Here is a 20,298-nt window from a genome sequence, read left to right on the forward strand (position 1 = left end):
TTCCAAAGTCTACAAATATATTCTGAAGAAAAACCCCAGCGCATTTGTTTGCGAATGTAATCTTTATATCAAGTGGGTCATTTAGCGAGACAAAAACCTCTATGGAAAAAGGTTTAAAAAACCCTAAAATTAATGTTTTGAGTCAAAGGCCTGACCTGTCCGAGGTGACATAGACAGTAAAGCATGCAATAAAGCTGTGATATTGTTCAGAGAGGAAGAGTACAATGTGATTTTGTTTGCATGCATATAGGTATGTGTGCACATATGCATTTGTCAGGGAGGCTGGCAAGTGAGGATGAAGGAAAACTGAGAGACGTAAAGAAGCAGGAACAGACAGAGACAGATTAGATTTAGTTTCCCATGCAACCCCTCCTCCCTAGAGCAGTGACTACATCTGTGCAATCACCCCCAGCCAGCATGGACTCTACTGGCCTCCCCCAAAAGACCCCATCGCATTCCTCCTCCAGCTGTGGCTGTCCTCCTCTTCGTGGTTCTTCTCTTCTTTCTGCTTACTACCATGCTCTCCAACCACTCCTCTTAGCCCCCGTACTCACTCTCACAGTCACTCACTTGCTAAGGCCTGGGAGTGATTATCAGCCCATGGCTGGGAGGAGGAAAGAAGGAAAAGAAAGCAGGGGAAAAAAAGAAGGGAATTGTCTGGAAAACAACTGCTCTCTTACCCCTTGTTCCGATTCCAGGGGCTCAGCTTTGACTCGGACTGCAGGCATTCCGTCAAGCATTAACATCCTGTTTCTTAGGCTGCCTGTGAAGGAACACAGAGGAGGTGTGAGACGGGTGTTTTAGCATGACTAAGCAGGTCCCACACTCAGTTATTCACACATGGGCATCTACAATGTTGTGCTTGCAACTGCTGACAAATAGACACATTTAAAATACACACAAATTCACGTTTTGCAATCATCAAAGGATGACAGACAAAAGATGCCCAAAAACTGTGGAAACTCGGGGTACAGCAAGACTCCCTGGTAATAATAACGATTTTCAATATCCCGGTGGGCTGCTATGAAGCTCTCTTAATAACACTAAATGCAATCCTCTTAAGACTACAGTGTAATACAAACATATGCTTTGATATAGTTACTCAACAGCATGGCATCAGAACAACGGTTTTCTCTTTATCCACTAACTATATTGTGTTCACGGATGAAACTTGTCAACTTGAAATTCTTCTTATCCATGATTTAGAACTGGTTCAAAAGTTTGGTCACACCAATTCATTTACTTTTAATGAGTGGGTGTGTCAAAACCAATGACTGGCATAGGATATTTTAAAATCAACTTATTTTACATACATTTAGCCTCTCTGGGGTTTGTTAAAATGGGCAAGGGTACCTGCCTCTTCAGCTGCGTGCTGTGGCTTTAAGAGGGATACTCAGATGAAGCCAATGACAACAATGCATGTTCCGTATCCCTCAACTCGGGCCGACCTGAGGTAACCCTCCCTCTTATTATTTTAGCAGCACTACATGGAGGAATGCAAGCAAGGCGAAAAGACTCTAAACATCTCTTTTACTCTCGGCTGTTGGCACCAGCAGCAGGGTTTGTGGCCCAATCTTTGCAGTCAGCAGCGAAGAGGCCATTGTAACCACTTTTATTCTGAGGAAAAAAAGTCAGCCACTGATGAATGATGTGTGTTTTCTTTAAGTAGCTGATACCTGAACATCTTATTACTCCAAACAGCACACATTTTACACAACATTCATGTGGCCTGTCGAATTTGTAATATTTTTGTGTATTTATTTGCTCTTCCTTAAAACACCTATCAAAAAAAAAAACATTTCTTCAATAACTGTTACAGCAAAATCATCTATTGCCACATATTGTCCCTTTTCCTCTCAAATTCTCAAGCTGAAGGATAATCCTTGACTGTGTTGTGTGTGAGAGGAGGTAGAGAAAGAGGGAGGATTTACTCCCTCAATCTGCAACCCCCCAGATCTCGCCTCTCAGGTCTAAGTCCCTCAGGTACCCTGGCTGTGCTGCTATTGTATTGTTGTCCAGGATGTCCTTCGGCTTCAGGTCTTGGTAGGCCCAGATAGCGTTGCCATAGTAACAGTTGGCGGGTGGAGCTGTAGCCTCAGTCCAGCTTCAAGCCAAGTGTTGAGAAGAAGAGGGAGGGGAGTGTACAGTCAGGCAGAAGGTGAGATTTGTTTTCCTCCGGATGACCGCCATTCTTACAAAAACATTTTCTGCTCCTTCATGTAAAAGTGTACATTTTCCAGAAGATACATTTCACATAAAGTACTGCTTTCTCCCCTGTTGGGTAGCCTGTCAAAAAGTTGTGTTTTTGAGTCTTAAAAAAGTTTTTTCTTTTACATACTTATTTGTCCCCAAATGTGAACCTGCCATGCCAAATCACAAACTGCACATTTCCTGGCAGCAACACCCCTCAAGCTTGTGCCTGAAGTCCAGTTAATCCAGCAGTTAGTGTGCACCTTTCTAATGAACTGGCCTGCAGAGAGCCATTCAAAGGAAATCAATGGCAACTGCACAGCTTTGCTTGTGAGTGCAGTGACCAAAGAGCTAACAGCAGTGAGAAAAGCTAACACTGTGTAATGAGCTAACATAGAAGCGCTGCTTATTGAGGTCATGCTGGAAAAAACTTTAAGGTCAACTGCCTTTGCTTGAAAGCAGGATCATCTCTGCCAGCTGAAGATCACAAAATACAAAGATTAAAAAATAAGAAGGATTGAGTCAGAAATGAAGATCATTTTGTAGGAAATGATAAACTAGTGTGTACTGTTCTCTATCACTAAATTTGGTCTGCTGGTGGCAGGATCAAGCAACCACCAGAGTGCTGTCCATCAGCATTGTGAGGCTCTGTGTGTGGGAGATAGAGGGAGCGGGAAGGGAGGGCTAGAAGGAAACGGGGTAGATTAAGATCACCTTTCCATTTGCTGCACTCTGAAATGAAATGGCCATCCCAGGTGTGTGGGGGAGTCGGTGGAGAGAGGAGGGCAGTGGAGTGTTGAGGCATTGAGGAATCTCATTTCCCCCTCAAAGAATCTCTTCCTCTCCCCCACAAAAAATACCTAAAGGCAGCAGGTGAAGATTGAAGCCATCTTTAGGTGAAAAATATACTTCCAACACCCATATTATATCTTCCATTCTCTTTGTTTTTCTGTTAATGCATTTTAAAACAAGAACTGTCAGTCCCACTATACTTCACAATAGTCACATCTTTGACCTCAGGTCTAGACTCTGTAGTAACTGAGGCAAAAGAAACTAGGTGGACTGGGTAGATAAACATAACTGTATAGATGAGACAAACACCTCTGACCTTCTGACAGCAAATGATAATGGCATTATCAATTATACACACATAAGAGAGTACTATAAAAATCCAAACAACACCACAAACCACCTATAAAGCAGCTATTGTGATAATACTTCATAAATCATAGCATTTTAATACAGTTTGACACTGTTCACACATGTATAACGTAGTTAAAATTCAATTGTATTTATGTGAGCACCCGGTTTGGTTTAATATTACCATAAAACAGGCAGAAAACTCTTTAAGGGTATATGCTGATGCTATGGGTGGTTAATATCCATTAACTTGTGTGAGAGAAGATTTCTGGTTGTTCACTACCAAAGAAATAAAACAATTAAACTAAACTTAAATTAAACTTAAACAGCCTCATGAAACCAGATTTACTAGCTGTGTGTGCCATCTCTACTTTCTCACTCATCTCTTTCTCTTATGTGAACATACTTGCACAAACACACATTGCAACAGAAGGGCCCCGCCGTTGCTTTGTTCCCATGTCGAGCGCCCACAGCAACTGCGTGCATCTGTGTCACAGAGGCCGGACCTGCTGCCACAGGCTGGGACGGAGGAGGGATGAAAAAAGGGTGGGGTGCAATGAAATCTGGGTGATACATGAGGAAGGATTAAGAAAGGTGATAGCAGAAGAAGTTAGTGAGGGTGGGGGCCTCTCAAAGAGTTGCTGGCTAAAGCAATGATTAGGGGAGTAATCAAGGGGGTTGTAGGAGGGGTGTAGTTTAGTGGAGGGGTAGGAGGAGGGGCAGGAGTCAAAGAAGCGAGAGAGGGTAGAGAGGGGATATGGACCAAAGCCAAGGCCCGGTCGAGCGCAAAGCACACGGTGCAAGAATGCCAACAGACCCCCCCCCCCCCCCCCCCCCCCCCCCCCCCCCCACCACCACCACCACACACACACACACACACACACACCCCACCCCACCTCTCAAGCCCTGTACCAAATACATAGGAAAAAGAACAAGGGAGAGGAGTGGAGGTAAGCTCCAAAGAAACACATTTTTAAGATATAACAAATGAGAAACAAATGACTGAAAAAGCTATATATGTAAATGCAAAGTAAGGACTGAGGTGTTTGGTGATGTGAGATGAGCACTTCCTGTGTTTGCACTGTCTGCCACTGGCCTCTTTGCTGCAGCTCAGTTCCCTCTTCTGTGCCTCTGGACACCCCAATGTGACACATTGGCCTGATAACCCGCCTACAACTGCTAGCTCACCAGCACACTATTCAACTTCCTCTCTCTTGAGTCACTGAGAGCAGGAACTTTTTGATAAACTGTAAAAGCTAAGCACATTCATGACTGCATTATTTTTACAAGGATAACAAATAAGACACTTGTCATAGATATTTTACTGAGTGACATTTTTATGTTGAGGAATAAAGGTTTAATAGATGAATTCATATTGATTTTGTTTCCTAATGTGTAGACACAACAGAGTCTCAGCTAAATCACAGTTGGTTTAAAATCTTAGCCTAATACATATTGAGTTGTGTCTGCTCATGACCTCATCTAGTTGGCCTAATTCTGCTTGAGAGCCATTCAAATACTGTAGCTCCCAGCAGAGTTAATACTTAAAGAGTAACTGTAGAGCAAATAATGGCACTGTGTTTGGTCAAAGGTTCAGCAGACTTCTATCTTCAACCCACTCAGTGCTGCAAGCCAAAGACTTTGTTATACCACATAAATAATAAAGCAGTGCCGCTACAAACATAGGTATATATAGTCCAAGCACAGGGGGAGACAATCTTCATCTAATGGCACGAAGTTTAAGGGTCTCAGACAGTACAAGAAGCAGGATTTAAACAGCCACTTTGCCATTACTGTTGTGATGCTTTTTCACAAGGTTTAATGAGGAGGTACACCATAGGAGGAGGAAGACTGTGTTCTTTCTCTTGTAAAACTAACTTTTAGAGTACCTTAAAATAAAAATAAAAAACTCACCTTCACTTTAAGTCCTTACTATTTGAGCCAAACTCCAAAAACATCAGAGCACAAATTTGCTAAGATGCAACCAATATTTCTTTTACATACCCTCTCTGCATGCTCAGTGTTGACATTTCTACATGTTGCTTCCACCAGTTTGTGAAGATGTTATGTTAGAAACTTGCCTCCGAGCTTTGAAAAACATTGCAAGGCTTATGATGCCAGACATGATAAACTTTCCTCCAGAGCCACAGAAGGCGCATAACATTTGTTTTTGCATGCTGAGAACAGTTGTACTCCCCATGATGACTTAAATGACCTTCATGTAAAACTGGTGGAGTTTCCCTTTTATGGTTTCCCATCCCCCCCAAAAAAAGCACACATACCAGGTAAACAGAGATGATTCTCCCTGTCATGCATGTGTCTCTGTGAGCAAGCTGAGAATGTATGCTTTCCATTGGCATTCATTCCTGGATGTTCTGACATGGACAGTCTTTTTTATTACTATTATTATTATTTTTTTATCATTCCTGGCACTCTGTGAATGGTCTCAGAATTTCCATTTCATAAGCCGTATTTTACCTGGCAAGAGCAAGTCTTTTGGATGCTTCTGGGACAACTTTAAACAGGGCTCAAGAGAGGGGATTGCTGCTACCTCTCTGCTCATAAAAGCCTGGACTTCTCTAACTGCTGACCTGCACAATGGCATCAGATAGCAGTTTATGGGCACTATCATGTATTTAAAAAAAAAAAGTAGAAGAAAAAAAGTTCCCTTAAAGATGCACTCAGCTGATGCTTTTACCTATAACACTGCCCTATACTCAGAGAGTACATCTGTTCCACAGAGGGAAACCAAACTTTCAACATGAGCGTGGCTATTAATAGACTGAACACACTCATCATGTGTTGGATAATTTAATCTCTGGGAAATACAGCTAAACTTGGAAATCTTATAAGCTTTCAACAGTTCAAAAGGAAATTCAGTGTCATTCATAACATAAATGTTTCAGACGTTAAATGGAACATGTGAAAACTTGGCATGTCATAAGTGATCTGATAGTATTATTTGAGCATATATAAATACAACTAGATGAAACAAACTTTTTGTGTTGTTTTTTACCATTTACACCCTTTCCTTTGTTGTGTCTTAATGCCACTAACTATGTTTGACTTCTAACATTTGTCACGCTGTATTTAAGTAAGTATCTGTTGAAATTAATGTCATGAGTTCAGTTACAGAGTCCAACGTCATGGCACTGCTTTGGGTGAATTCTGCTTTAGATCCAAATAGGAAATAACTTGAAACACACAATTTATTAGACTAGTAGGAAAAAATAAAAAGGTTGGTTGAAAGTGCTTGTGCCACACATTTAAAACAAATGGCACAATACAATGAACAAAAAAGGAAAAATCATTAAAAGTGGTTATTGGTTTGACCATTAATCTTCATATGCAGTCTTGACTGAATCTGGTTACAAAATATTGTCACTGAGGGTCTTGCTTATCATTTATCAGATAGCCCCACTGTGACCACGCTTAAAGAACATTATTGACAAAATGCTTTAAAAAACAAATAAAAAAACAAATAAAAAAGCCATTTACCAGAAAAAAGTAAGAATTTGCTAAACCAAAGACACTGTCCACAATAGACTGAGACAGCTTCAATGGCTGCAGTCTAAGTATTGATTTCATCGATTGTTGTGTCAGTATGCACGTCAAGTTTCACAATGATCAAATCCAGCTTAAAAAAACCTCAAACTAATGTAAATATGTAGCACTGCTTAGAAGAGAAGACACATAAACATCATGTTACTTAAACATCACAAATAAATATTATATTTGTCTGTAGTTTCACATAGTTTGCTCTGTGATAGTTACGCTGCAATGCACATTTATAAGACAACGCATCTCCCTTTGCATTTGTGGTCAAGATACAGTTGTTTTGGACCAATCAGCATCATATGCTTGCAGGTACTTGTAGGGGTGACAAAAGTCAACAACTGCAGCTCTTTAAGAGGTTGGTGTAGATGCTCCTAAAACATTGGTTATACAAGATTTGGAGCGTTTTTCTTTCTTTCAAAATGAGCCAACTACAACACTGAATGCTTTCATTGGTTAAGAAGATTTTCTTTTACATCTTTTGACTGGCATTGGCAAGGGTTTAATAAACTAGTTGGCTCATATAACTGATTTTGTTTCATCAATGCAAGTGGTGGAAGTTCATGACTAATAGTTTTTTGTAACTGTATTTGCCCTTTTTGAAATTTTTGCCATGGATGACTTCTCACATGTGTAAAAAGCATCAAGTTACTATAATATGATACAACATGCAAATTTTTTCAGTTAAATAGAGCATCTTATGCAATATAGGACTGGTATAATTTAAGGTTAAAGAAATCCCAGTTCATAGGGTTTGATACAGTGTCTGATGAGCACATTGGCTCAGCAACAATGTCGCATGCCAACTTTTTCTTTTTTTTTTTTTTTTTTTGTAATCCACCCACAATGACTTGATTATGAAATTTCCTGTATACATCTGTTCCAAAAAGTCTCTTTATATGCAGTTTACAGTTAATTAGAAATTCTCTTTACAGTAGTACCTATGAATGAAGAGTCAGAAAACATAAGCTATAATACGTGTGTGTGTGTGTTCTTGTATTCTTCATGGTGTGGGGACATAAATCTGTTCATATGGTCATATTGTGGGTGCTCATTGCCTTCTGAGGACAAAAAGCAAGACTCAGTAGTGTTTATCTTGCAAAGACATGGCTAAGTTCCATGAGATGAATGTAAGTCAGCATAATGTCCTCTGAAGTGATAGAAACACGACCATGTTAGTGAATAACACAGAGAGAGGGAGAGACAAGAGACAAGAGAGAGTGCATGTTGTTCTTGCTTACATGAGCCGGGGAGCTCAGCACCTGAGAGGAAACCAGCTCCAATTATAGAGCTGATAGTCATGTTAATACACAGCACACAACACACACACACAGGACACATTTGAGCACTAAGTTGCCCACGGAAGTTCCCATATTCTGGTGGATTGCCCTTGGGTCCTTGCTATTTCTGCCAGAGGCAGGGGGATCCTGTGTCAGTAATCCTGTCAGGATGAGGGGGATGAGGTCGCCGGATGCAGCTCAGGTCCACTGCTTTCACCAGCACATGCATATGCATGGGCACAATCACATGGAAATTATTTGTATTTAGAATTTGTTTGTCTGCTGAAGGGACAATACATCGATAAAGAGAATTTATTTGCACAACACTAGTTTTTGATAAAAATGTGCTCAAACGGTGGCCATAAAGACAGAAAACCTTGTAACACGCTGGAATCAGCCAAAAGAAACTGAAGCTGCAGACAAAGCAGATGTAGCGGCTGTAGCTCAGGAGGAAGAGCAGTCTTCTGCCAACCTGAAAGTGGGTGAATTGATTTCAGGCTTCCCCTGACTACATGCTGAAGTGTCTTTAGGCAACACACTGAACCCCTTGTTGCCTCCCGATATATCTACTGGGGTATGAATGTGTGTGATAATATTTATTTGCCCTTTATTTAACCAGAGAAAAACCTCATTGAGATTAGAAATCCCTTTTTTTTAAGAGTGACCTGACGAAGAAAGTGATAATAGAAAGCACTATGTAAGAACAAAAGTGCTGGATGAGTGTGTGTGTGCATGTGTGAATGTGACATGTTGCGTAAAAGCGCTTTAAGTGGTCAACATGACTAGAAAAGTACTATAAAAGTACAGTTCATTTACAAAGAGGAAAACATCTGTACAACAAGGTAACCTCATACATATCAAGTTGTTCTGGTTAAATATGACAAATGATTAAATAACAAATTTCTCCCATAATATTGAATTTGTTTTCAATTCCACAAAACGGAAATATTTAGCCATTTTTATTTTCTTTCCTGTGACTTTTTGTCATTGTAAAAGATCCCCACCTCCACTGTTACCACCTACATGTCTCTTGTGAAACTGTGGGAAATGAAGAAGCTGTTTATTCTGAGAGGAAACATTCAAAGCGAAAAGAAGAGTTGGTCGCTGTCTGGTTTGTCTGTCTCTGTCTGTGTGTCAACTGCACTTCTCATAAGGCTGACTTCCTGCACTGCTGCTCTGTTCTACAATCTGGCTAACACACACGCACACACACCTCGTGACCTCTGTCTGCACCCACAACAAACCATATTGCTGTTAGATTCTGTTAGACACTAAAAAACACAAATCTCTCAGCATTATAGCTCTGCCCATGAAAGAGGAATATGGATGCCCATTCAACATGAACAGCCACCCACACACACCTACAGTGTGCTCACACAAACCAAGCAAACACACATGTACACACTCCTCCACAGTGCTCCAAAGAGGTAAACAGAAGAGTCTGACATCCTCTTGCATCATGTGCCTGAAATGCAGCAGAGAAGCAACCAAACAAGCTGTGACTGTGACAGCTCTTAAAGTGAGGTGGCATTACTCAAGTGAGCTTTGACTTCCAAGTCAAAGCAATTTGTGACACCATTCTAGACTATTCATGTCCATTTGAAGACAATTTTGATGTAATCATAAGAAAGAATAACCTGAATGTTCAACATGAGAGCTGGATGAAGTTCAACAGAGAGAAAATCACAATCAGACACCTCAAAACAGCTCCTAGAGAGCCAGTTTTCAGTGAGATCCTCTGGCTTCAACTTAATCTGGTGACCTCATAGGAACACCACACACACACTCACCTCTGTAAAAGCAGTAGGGTCAGTGGCCGTGCATTTAAAATAGCCTCTGACACAAAAACCGCACTTGTACCAAAGGAGGTGGGGGGGGGGGGGGAGTCAGCAAGCAAACCAGGATGAACACGCTGTATAGGGTCTCTGCATATTCCTCATATACACCAAGTCCTGTGGTCATATGAAGGTAATACACATGTTGGGTACTTAGTGAATCCTTTCTAGGAGATATTGCAATACTCTGCATCCATGTGTTGACGCTGACAGACCACAAGGCTAAAGTGTGAATGCGAGAGTGGGAGATGGAGAGAAAAAGGTTAGCTCCACTGGATCAATAGAAAATGCACTCAGTGACTCTGTTCCAGTCTCTTATTTACTCTAAGTCCACAGGTCCTTGGTTGAGGTGACCGCACTGCAGTACTTAAGCATCTCAAACTGACAGAGTTACATTGTGGGCATAATTCTGAACACAATTCACCATAACCACAAAAATGGGATAACTGTTTAAGATATTCATATGAATACTTAATTAGCAATAGAGAGAGACCCCAAAAACAAAGTGAAATCAAATGCTGTCAGTCTGTCACAAGACATCAAGCGAGCACGTTGCAATTCAAGCAAATCACAACATCCATTTCTCTCATACTGAGGCTATAACCACTTTTTATATATAGTGCTCTCCTTTCCTGCTGGATTAACATGTTCACAATAACCTGCATCATTCACACCACCAACCACCCACACACTCCCCCACCCCAAGGAGTGACAGTACACTCCTAATGCCCTAATGGTGAAATCTTTGAGTAGGCTTCTGCCTTTTATCCCCCTAGGCTCTGATAGTGCATGTGTGTGCTCTTGTGTTCTAACATATATGCCTGGATGCAATCCCCCTTCCCCCAACATACGCACTGTGTACATACTACTCACAATAGCTTGTCGTCTAAATGCATCACAGCACATGTGCACTCACATGGACTCTCCAAGATCGACCTAGATGTTCTACATTAACTGTACAATGCAGGCATGCGCAGGCACCAACATACTGACTCATCTACAGTATCTCCTGTGAGCAACTCATGTAGAAATATCAGTTCAAACATTTTCACTTTATTTTTTTTTTTTTTTACTCCTCTTTCTTTACCTTTTTTATTACTTGTAACACAAACGGCAAAACCTGCAGTAAGCCTACAGGCAATTTAGTTTAACAGCGCTGAAGAGTCCTCTTGGTGCAGCATCACAAAGTACGTACCTTGTCTAATCTTACTTTGTGCTGACACAACCAAGTCTACTCCAACATGCTGCACTTGGAAATACACAATAACTGACCAATCAAAACATTCTAATACACTGACACTTATTACATGCATGGTTATTTTTGCTCACCGAGTTTTTTTCTCTTGGTTCGACCCATTCTAGCTCTCCAAAACCACTCGATAAAAGCCAGCAGCTGTGTTTACTTCTATTACTCATGTACTCACGCCTTCACTTTCATTATTTTTCCACTCTTTGTAAGCTGATGCTCTTCCAAGTTGATATCTAGCTGGGGCAGGTAATAGAAGATATGGCCTGTGGCATATATTTACATTAGGCTGTATTCACGTGAAAGAGCAAGAGGAGAGGCTCAGCCTCCCAAAATGGATTCCACATGCTGTTCGCATAACTTCCTCTCTGAACAGTTGACCTACACTGGAACTGGAAACAAAGTTCACAGCAATCCGTGCTGCATCCACACACAGGTCTGCAGAAGCCATCTGCACACAGAAAAAAGGCAGCTCCCGAGAGATTTGGTAAAGGGAAAACAGTATTTCTGAAAAACAGCACAGAAATGGTCCAAAACACTCTCTAAATGTCTATTTCAAATGCTCTTCCATCTTCTTTACTTGGCTTTCCTCCTTTTCTCCTTCCTTCTGTCAACCTTCCAAATTTGTCATAAGTAAATTACACACTGGATAGAAAGAGGAGACGTCATCAAAGATAGAAAGTCCTTCTGCTGGCACACTTTTCTATCCTAGCCATGGAAATATGTCAAGCAACTTTAAATCAGAGTCTGCGGGCAGGCTCTTTGCAAACTGAATCACTTACTGTAAGTACTGAGTGTGCATTTCTGGAGGAGGTGTCATTACTAAAAAAAAAAAAAAGAAAGAAAAACACAAGACAAAAAAAGATCAATGTGCTGGTCAGACATTGTTGAAAAACCTGCCTGCTCTTGAGTAAGTTTGCTTTTTGATGAGCTTTTTCTGATCATCAAAATATATAAAAAGCTTGCTCACTGTGCAGTGGTTTTAACAATAGAAGCATGCTCTACGTCTTAAACAGAACAATGCAACAAAAACATTTCTAAATACTTACATTGATGTTTCACAAGCAGTGATCACTCTTGTTATTTTGTCATTCTTTTTGTTTTGTTTTTTTCATTATTTACACTATCAATTGTAGAGTCACTGACAATTGCACAATACTTCTCATGCTCTGTCTCTCTTTCTCTCAATCACTAAACACACATGCTCTAGCACTCTTTGTGCAGCCTTAACTCAATTTGGTAAACAAACGTGGGCTGGAGACCTGGGTCAAAGGTTGTATCCACAACAGAAATCGCACAGGGAAGGAACATTTTGTCATCCTCTGACATGATGAAATTACAGCATAAGGACTTCAGTTTGCAGGCATCACCTACAAATATTATGTTTTACTTCACCCTTAGCAAGTTCAAAACAACTTCCACTGCATGCCTTACCACTCAGAGTGAAACAACAGTATGACTCCTACATCTACCAGTATATAAAGTTATCTTTTTTTTTTACTGCTAGAGCTGCAAGGCCAGCTTTATAATCAGGACCCACAGGCTCTCATTCTCCTCTCTCTTCTTTGGCCTTGGTTTACAGTTAGGGGCCCTCATGAATCCAGCCATATACTGTAGTGCATTGCAGTCTATCTGCAATCAATGCTGATACACTCCATAACACCCACTTGGATCAATGAGCAGTCACTCAATATGCCAGCAGTTAACCCAAGTGATTAGGGGGTAATGCAGGGAATTCCAGCTCCCCGAAAAAGAATCAGAGCCCACATATTGTTAGAATGAACAAACCAGAGAACAGCATTTCTTCCTGAAAGAGCATGAGCCCAATTTGTGTGACCGACAGAGGATGCCTTTAGTAAGGGAGAATCTTGGAGACCAATTAAACATCCCGAGCAGAGCAGTGTTGATGGACAGATAGAATCTATCTGTTGGTGATTGGCTTTTTAATTGAGTTCCCCCCCCACACACACATCTGTACTGATCTCTATCATGAGCCCTTGGACCGTGTTTAGGGGTGGGGGTTAAGTCGCTGCAGGTATCAGAGTGGCAGCAGCAGCTTGATGCAGCTGTGGGGGAAACAAAATGTGTAAGGCATCATATTGTATAATGACAATACAAGTAAATTAATAGTGGTGCGTATGTTTATTTACAGGCTACACAGTATTTACTGCTTTTATCTTTGACATAATGCCTGATACATGCATACTTATTATTATTATGGGTGGAAAATGTTAATTTGAGCTGATCCCAAATTTCCTGTTTATTTGCATAAGTTGCTGGAGTTGTTGTCATAGCAACATATCCATAAGATACAACTCGAGTAAGATAAACTCGAACGTGAGAGTGCATTGCGCCAGCGTCAGCTACGCCGGCCTTTTCATGCACAGATGCCATGCGAGAATAAATCCAGCTTTCATATAGCTTAAAACCAGAGCAGGTTATAAAATCACTAAAAATAACTCAATGAATGTATATTTTATATCTCTGGCTATCACTATATATCACTATGACATTGGCATGGTCAAGTTTACCAGTGAAATCAACTTTTTAACTTCGGTCAAGATGCCAACATTTGACATTGATGTCTTATAACTATACTATGAAAATACTAAAAGAACAAAGTTTAAAAGTCATATTAATCATTGGGATTCCTTTGCTGAGCTCATTCGAAACATTTGCTGTTGTGGACTTTTTCATTTCTTTACTTGTTAATAAATCTAATAAAGGCCTCATCATTGAAATTGACTATATGCTGATATGTGGACATACATGTGAACAATTCTGGCTTTTTAAAATGTGAGCTGTAGCTGCTGGGATAGGTTCCAGCATCCTGCAATCCTACAATGGAATAAGCGGGCATAGATGATGGATGGATGTTTCAAGTGGTTCCCATTTGAGTCAATTAAAAAATTATGCTACTACAGATACTGTAATATAATAAATAAGCAGCCTGTGGTAGAACTATTTCTAGAAGGACTGTTTCTCACACTGTTTTTAATACAAGTTTTTAATGAGGAAGCTGTGTATGCTTTGCAACAGCTGAGCTGTCAGAGATGCCTTCAGTACTAATGATTGTTCAGCTTAGTCAGTTCTGAATTAAAGAGCTGCTTAAATATAATTAATAGCATCAATTGAAGCTACACAATCCAGTGTTGACTATGACATGCACACTGCAGACACAGTTCAATGTTATGATACTTAACCTTACAGTATATTTGAAATTTTGTCATAATATAGTTACTGTAACAACAAATAGTCAACAGTCAAGTTAATATTTTGAAATCATTATTTGATTCAATCACCAGCAACTAAAAATATTTCAGTGGTGCACCACTTGCAGAAATCCAAAATAGAGTAAATCTTCACTGTTGATGTACAATGTAGAGACTCTACCCATGTGATAAAATCAGCCTGCCTATTCACGCATGTGAAGAAGGCCCCTTTGTGAATGGATTTAAGTGAGACTTTAAATGGGCACTAATCCGCCTCACCGAACATCCAAGAACTGCAGGGGGTCTCATCCACACAAGCACACACACTCACATATACAACCCCACCCCCTGCTGTAGAGATAGATGGTATCGCTTATTAACCCCATGGGGAAATTTAACTCTGACTCTCGGATAGACCTGTCAACACTTGGGGGCACAGAATGTGGGGAGCCCCTATAGACACACACACACACACACACACACACACACACACACACACACACACACACACACATATATATATCTATATATATAATGTGACTTTTTATTGATTTAACCGCAGATAAACATGCACACCCTACAGCTGAAACAGAGATAAAGACAAGGCTGCGCCTTTCCACATCGCTAGGGTACAGTCACAGAGGTCAGTGCTTAGTTTCCACATCAAACCCAGGAGCAGAGGCCAGAGTCTCATCTCCCCCCCTCCTACCTTTCTCTCTCCTTCTCTCTCACTCTGCCCACTGACCCCCTCCGCACACACACAGACACACAACTCACACCCTACTCCTCCTCCTCCCTCACTGGATGTACAAATGCCTTTGCTGTCAGCTCTGCCCTGGTCCCCTGTAATTGAAAATAACAGCCAAGGGCCAGCCCCCGGTCACTCTCCCCTGCCTGGTGGTTCTCTGCCTCAGTGACAGCCACCCATCAATACCAATGACTATTACCCTGGAAGTGAGAGCGCTGCCGATGACATCCAAGACACCACCCCTGCAACACTCCCACTCACACACACCAGTGTCCTTCCTCCGCTACCCGAGCCTCCTAATGTTTAACCCGTTGCTAACAGCCTCGTCTCTCTGTATCTAAGCTGCTATAGCAGGCAAACAAGCCGGTCTCCCTTACACATTACAATTTGTGCACACACACACACACACACAGACACACATAAACAACTCTCTATAGGCATCACCAAAATTTTGACAAGCAGCAAACTTTTTCCCCCCCTTAGGAAAGCTGAGCGAGAGAGTGCTGATCCCCCCCAACCCCCACAATCAAGACATTCAGTCAGTGTTACTGTACAAGACTTCTTCACAGTTGAGCTTATTCGTTTTGAAGTTGCTTTAGACTTCCGAGAGGCAAGAGATTTGAAACACAACCAGACACAACCAGTGCCGGTGTTGTAAAGTCCAGATGCTATTCATGCTCACTCTGAGCATATTCACTTTTTTTTTTTTTTTTTTTTTTTTTTTTGGTCACTTCTCATGACAGCTTATGGATTCACACTAAGATAAGATGTTATATGTCCAGTCAGCACCACGCAGGGTCGCTTGTTTCCCCCCTGCTGACGGACACCAAACACAATACTATAGGTGATCTGAGTTGTCATCTGCTTTGACAGCGCAATGACAGCTGAACGAAGCGCACTGAACACAAGCACAAAGCCAAACAAACGTGACAAATGAAGCACACATAGCGGCAGCAAGCACGGGAACAGGACAAGAAAAACGCACAGACCTTGTCAGAAGCTGCAGAGCCGTGGAGACTAGGAGACTGCTTTCCTTTCTACAGTCCTCTATGTCTCGTCTCCTCCTCTCCGTCTCCTCTTCTCTCAGTCTGCGTGAATGTACGAGTGTTTGTGTGTGTGATAATGTGTGTGCGCGCGCGAGGGTATCTGAGCGAGAAGCTCCCTCCCCTTCTGCCTCTCAGCTGCTCAGCTCAGGCAGTTCTCAGGAAATGAATGGGAGCGCACAGAGAACTGTTGTACTTGCAAATGACTTACCCCGAGTCACATGATCCACTAAATGTAGGGTGGGCCGGTGGGTGGAGGCTTCATAAGCAAAAGGAAAGACAATATACTCTAAGCTTTAACAGCATGCATCGAATTACATGGGGCCCCTCCGGGGAGGTTTCCGACGCGTCCGTTCTCAACTAGCCCAAACTCCCTCTCTGCCCCTCCCGGAGCGCGGCGGAGTGCCCCGGGCGCAGGCTGAGCACCGCGCAGCACCTCCCGTTTAAAGGGGACAGAGAGGAAAGGGAAGCAGTAAGTTAGCTCAACTTGCTTAATGTACAACATATTAGCTGGCCCCATGACAAATTCAAGAAAACTGACTGCAGAGTTAGTTTTTTTGTCAGTTTGTTGCTGTTTATTTATTTATTTTTTCTTAAGAGTACGCAGGTGTACGTGCGTAAAAGAAATGTTAGCAACTAAAAAAATCTTTAAAAATTAAAAAGCTTTTAAATGTTTGTCATATGCCACATCTTAGAATAATTTTTATAGCAGTTTGTTGAAATCAGCTAATTTTCCATTGCTTTCCAATTTACTGAAAGACATTCAGTAAGCCAATTAGCAGATTAATGAATAAGTAATATTATAATAAATTCATTTTGAAAATGCATCTTTACCGCAAACCATAATTTAAATAAGTCAGGTTTAAATCTGTTTTACATTCAAAAATAAAATAAATAAGCTTTAAAATATTTTTACACATTTTAACAAATTTCAACAACACTAGAGAACATTATACTTATATATTATGAGAGAAAGCAGCAACTTATCCTGATAAGTTCTTTAACTCTTACAATGATATATAGTTTTATTCATTTGCTTGATTAATATGATTAGCTGACACTATTAAATATAGGGAAATACCACAGCTTTTGAGGTTTCTGCATATTTTTTCTGATTGAAATGAAAGATCCTTTATTAATCCCCTCAGTGGAAATATAATATATTGTGGTAAGTTGAAGTTATTTAAAATAAATAATTAGTTTTCAATTATATTGTTTTGGAGCACAATGGTTTTTAGTAGGACTGACTACCTGTATCTTTCTGTCTTTCAGCATACATGAAGAAGCCTCTGACTGAACACACTCTGTTGTATCTTCACTGTGTCATGCAACATTCTCTGGACAATCAGTCTCCAGCACAGTGAGCCAGCCTTCTTGATGTAGATTTTTGAAAGATAATATTTACAAAAACTCACTGCTCACTGAAACTGTTCAATGACGCATGTGCAGATCTCTTTCTCTGCCATGAAGTTGAAAAGCCCTGTAGGATGTCCTTTCCAATGACTTTATCGTTTTGATCTGCTCGTACAGTCTCAAAGCAGTGTACAGAATAGGTATCTTGTATAGGCTACACAATATTGTCAGACTAAAGGCAAAATACAGTCATTTTCTGACAGCCTGAAAATAAAATGAATATCGGTGGAAGCCGTTATTTTGAGGATTTGTAGAAAATCCAAACAATTAATTGTGTATTCAAACTAAAAGATCAATTCTGCCTGTTTATTCAATAGTTTACTGTATCTTATTGTTCTGCTTTAATTGGGTGAATATATTAATTTTCACCAAATATGTGTATGTGCTGTATAGGATTGTTGTAGGACAACAACACATTCTCATTACATGTTTGTAGAATATTGCACCAGAAGTTATGCAAAATATTTTGTGCATTTGCTACATAACATGAGAAATCAGTGCGCCTGTGCAGTGCATTCAATCAGGTTAATAGAAAAAAGTTACAGTTTCTTGGTAAATTTTGTGCATGTGGATCAATTCACCGCTAATGACCATCCATTTTCTTGCACTTACTGGGGGTCGGGTCATGGGCGCAGCAGCCCAGACTTTTCCTTTCCCTGGCCACTTCTTCCAGCTCATACGGGGTATCCTGAGGCCCTGGACCCTAGTGGGACTTGCCATAACACCTTATCAGGAAGGTGTCCAGGAGGAATCTAACCAGATGTCATGATCCTCTGTGTATTATTTCATTACTAATGCAGAAGTAAATACTGAAACGGTATTAGGTCCAGTTAAAAAACTATATGCTATTGTCTTCAGTAAATCATTTTTAAATTCAAATTTCAAATAAAAACAAAACTTTGTCATTTCTTTTTCCTTTTTTTCTTTTTTTTCCCCACGTTATTTCTCAATGCTTATTGAAAAGATAGCCTATGCATGTATTTAAATTTTTGTGGTGCAACCCTGACTCTGACCCATAAACTGCATGTTGGCCCTAAATACAGCATTTCATAGATTCTTTCAAGCTTATATATATGTCCTAGATTGTGAATAATAATATAACTCTAAAGGTGACTCATTTTGAAATATACTTCTCAAAACATTGAAGGAAAAAAAAGCCAAATTTTTATACTAAGTCTTGCAAGTGCTCTCTGAAACAAAGCCGTTGAAGGTTTCTGTTAATGAAATTAGAAAATTAAAAACTTTGGCATTTACTTAACCAAATACATCACTGGGAAGGTCCTCATCTGGAGAATAACATATGTCAGCATGGATGCTCTACATGGCTTCTTTAAAAAAGTGACTTTTGAACCTTGACCTCATTGCAAATCTTTGAAATATCTGAAAGCTTATATAACAACAAAAGGGGCTAAAGACATTGAACCAACTGTTTTAGAGAGCTCTTGACCTGAGCTGTAATAAAAAAAAAAAATTTATGTGTCTTCCCACCAACTGGGGTTGCTTTCATATATGGATAAAATACATTATCCCCCATTTAACAATTAGATTATTAAGATCTGAATCCATAATTGTTTTCACCGTCCCTTTAACCCCCATCCCAGGTGTTGTAAATTCAATATTTACAACCTTAAATTTGATGCAAAAACTACAATTCCTTATAGTAGCAACATGCAGCTGAAAACAAGTTGGCACCATGATTGTAGTTCTACTGTTTTTCAGAACTCGCTCGAAAAACGGTGTTACAAAATGATATATCTTTTACGTAAATTAAATACCTAATAAAACCAAGCTAGTGATTATACCACTTCTAGATAATATATGTGCCAATTGTTTTGCCAATGAATGTGGGCATTATTTTTGAGTTAGGAGCTCTAATTGCAAAATTATCTTCATCTCTTTAAAGAATCCTCTAAAAACCTCCTGGATCGATGTGGTGATCATTTGTTCCTTATTCTATTTCTGAGATTTCCTGAAAATTTCATTGAAATCTGTCCATAACTCTGAGTTGTGTTGGCAACCAACAGACAGCTAGACAAACCAAATCCCCCAAATGTATTACAGCTTTCACATGACACCTCGAATTACACCAAAAGCAGCCAATAGGAAGAGGAGAAAGAAAAAAAATCTCCCAGAAGAGCCTGGAGCAGGGAAACTTTCATGTAAATCCCAATGTGGCATAATGTGTCTTACTGATTATGACTGTAAAGGTTTTTAAACATACTTTAGTGTTGGAGGGCAAGGGTGGCAACATCGAATAAGTATGCCTTCTGGATACTTCCCTGATAAGATGTTCCGGGCACATCCCACTAAGAGGAGGGTCCAGGGAAGACTTTGGACAAGCTGGAGGGGCTATGTTTCTCAGATGACTCAGGATACCCCTGGACAAGCTGGAAGAAGTGGCTGGAGAAAGTCTGTGCTCCTTTGTTTTGGCTGCTATTCCCAGGATAAGTCCCAGGATAAGCGAAAGATAATGGGTGGAATGATGGATATTAGTGGTGAAATGACATACACACACAAAAAATTATGCTATTAAATAGCAAAACTTTTAAAGATTACCAAGAAATTGTAACTTTTTTTCTCACAACCTTCATGCTCTAGAACAGAATGTGCTGCACAGGTGTGATCACTCGTGTTGC

The 20,298-nt window shown here is 40.3% G+C and overlaps 1 protein-coding gene across 1 annotated transcript in view; it reads right to left on the reverse strand.

The window, feature by feature from the left end:
• Positions 1-16,570, reverse strand: part of klf12b (Kruppel-like factor 12b) — a 40,478-nt gene extending 23,908 nt beyond the window's left edge. The window contains 3 exon segments of the mRNA XM_042001092.1: positions 681-763; positions 16,461-16,524; positions 16,526-16,570. Coding sequence (XP_041857026.1) covers positions 681-763; positions 16,461-16,524; positions 16,526-16,555 — 177 coding nt within the window. The 5' untranslated portion in view covers positions 16,556-16,570.
• Positions 16,571-20,298: the final 3,728 nt, after the last annotated feature.

This window comes from Melanotaenia boesemani, chromosome 12 (genome assembly GCF_017639745.1).
Source record: "Melanotaenia boesemani isolate fMelBoe1 chromosome 12, fMelBoe1.pri, whole genome shotgun sequence".
Taxonomy (NCBI): Eukaryota; Metazoa; Chordata; class Actinopteri; order Atheriniformes; family Melanotaeniidae; genus Melanotaenia; species Melanotaenia boesemani.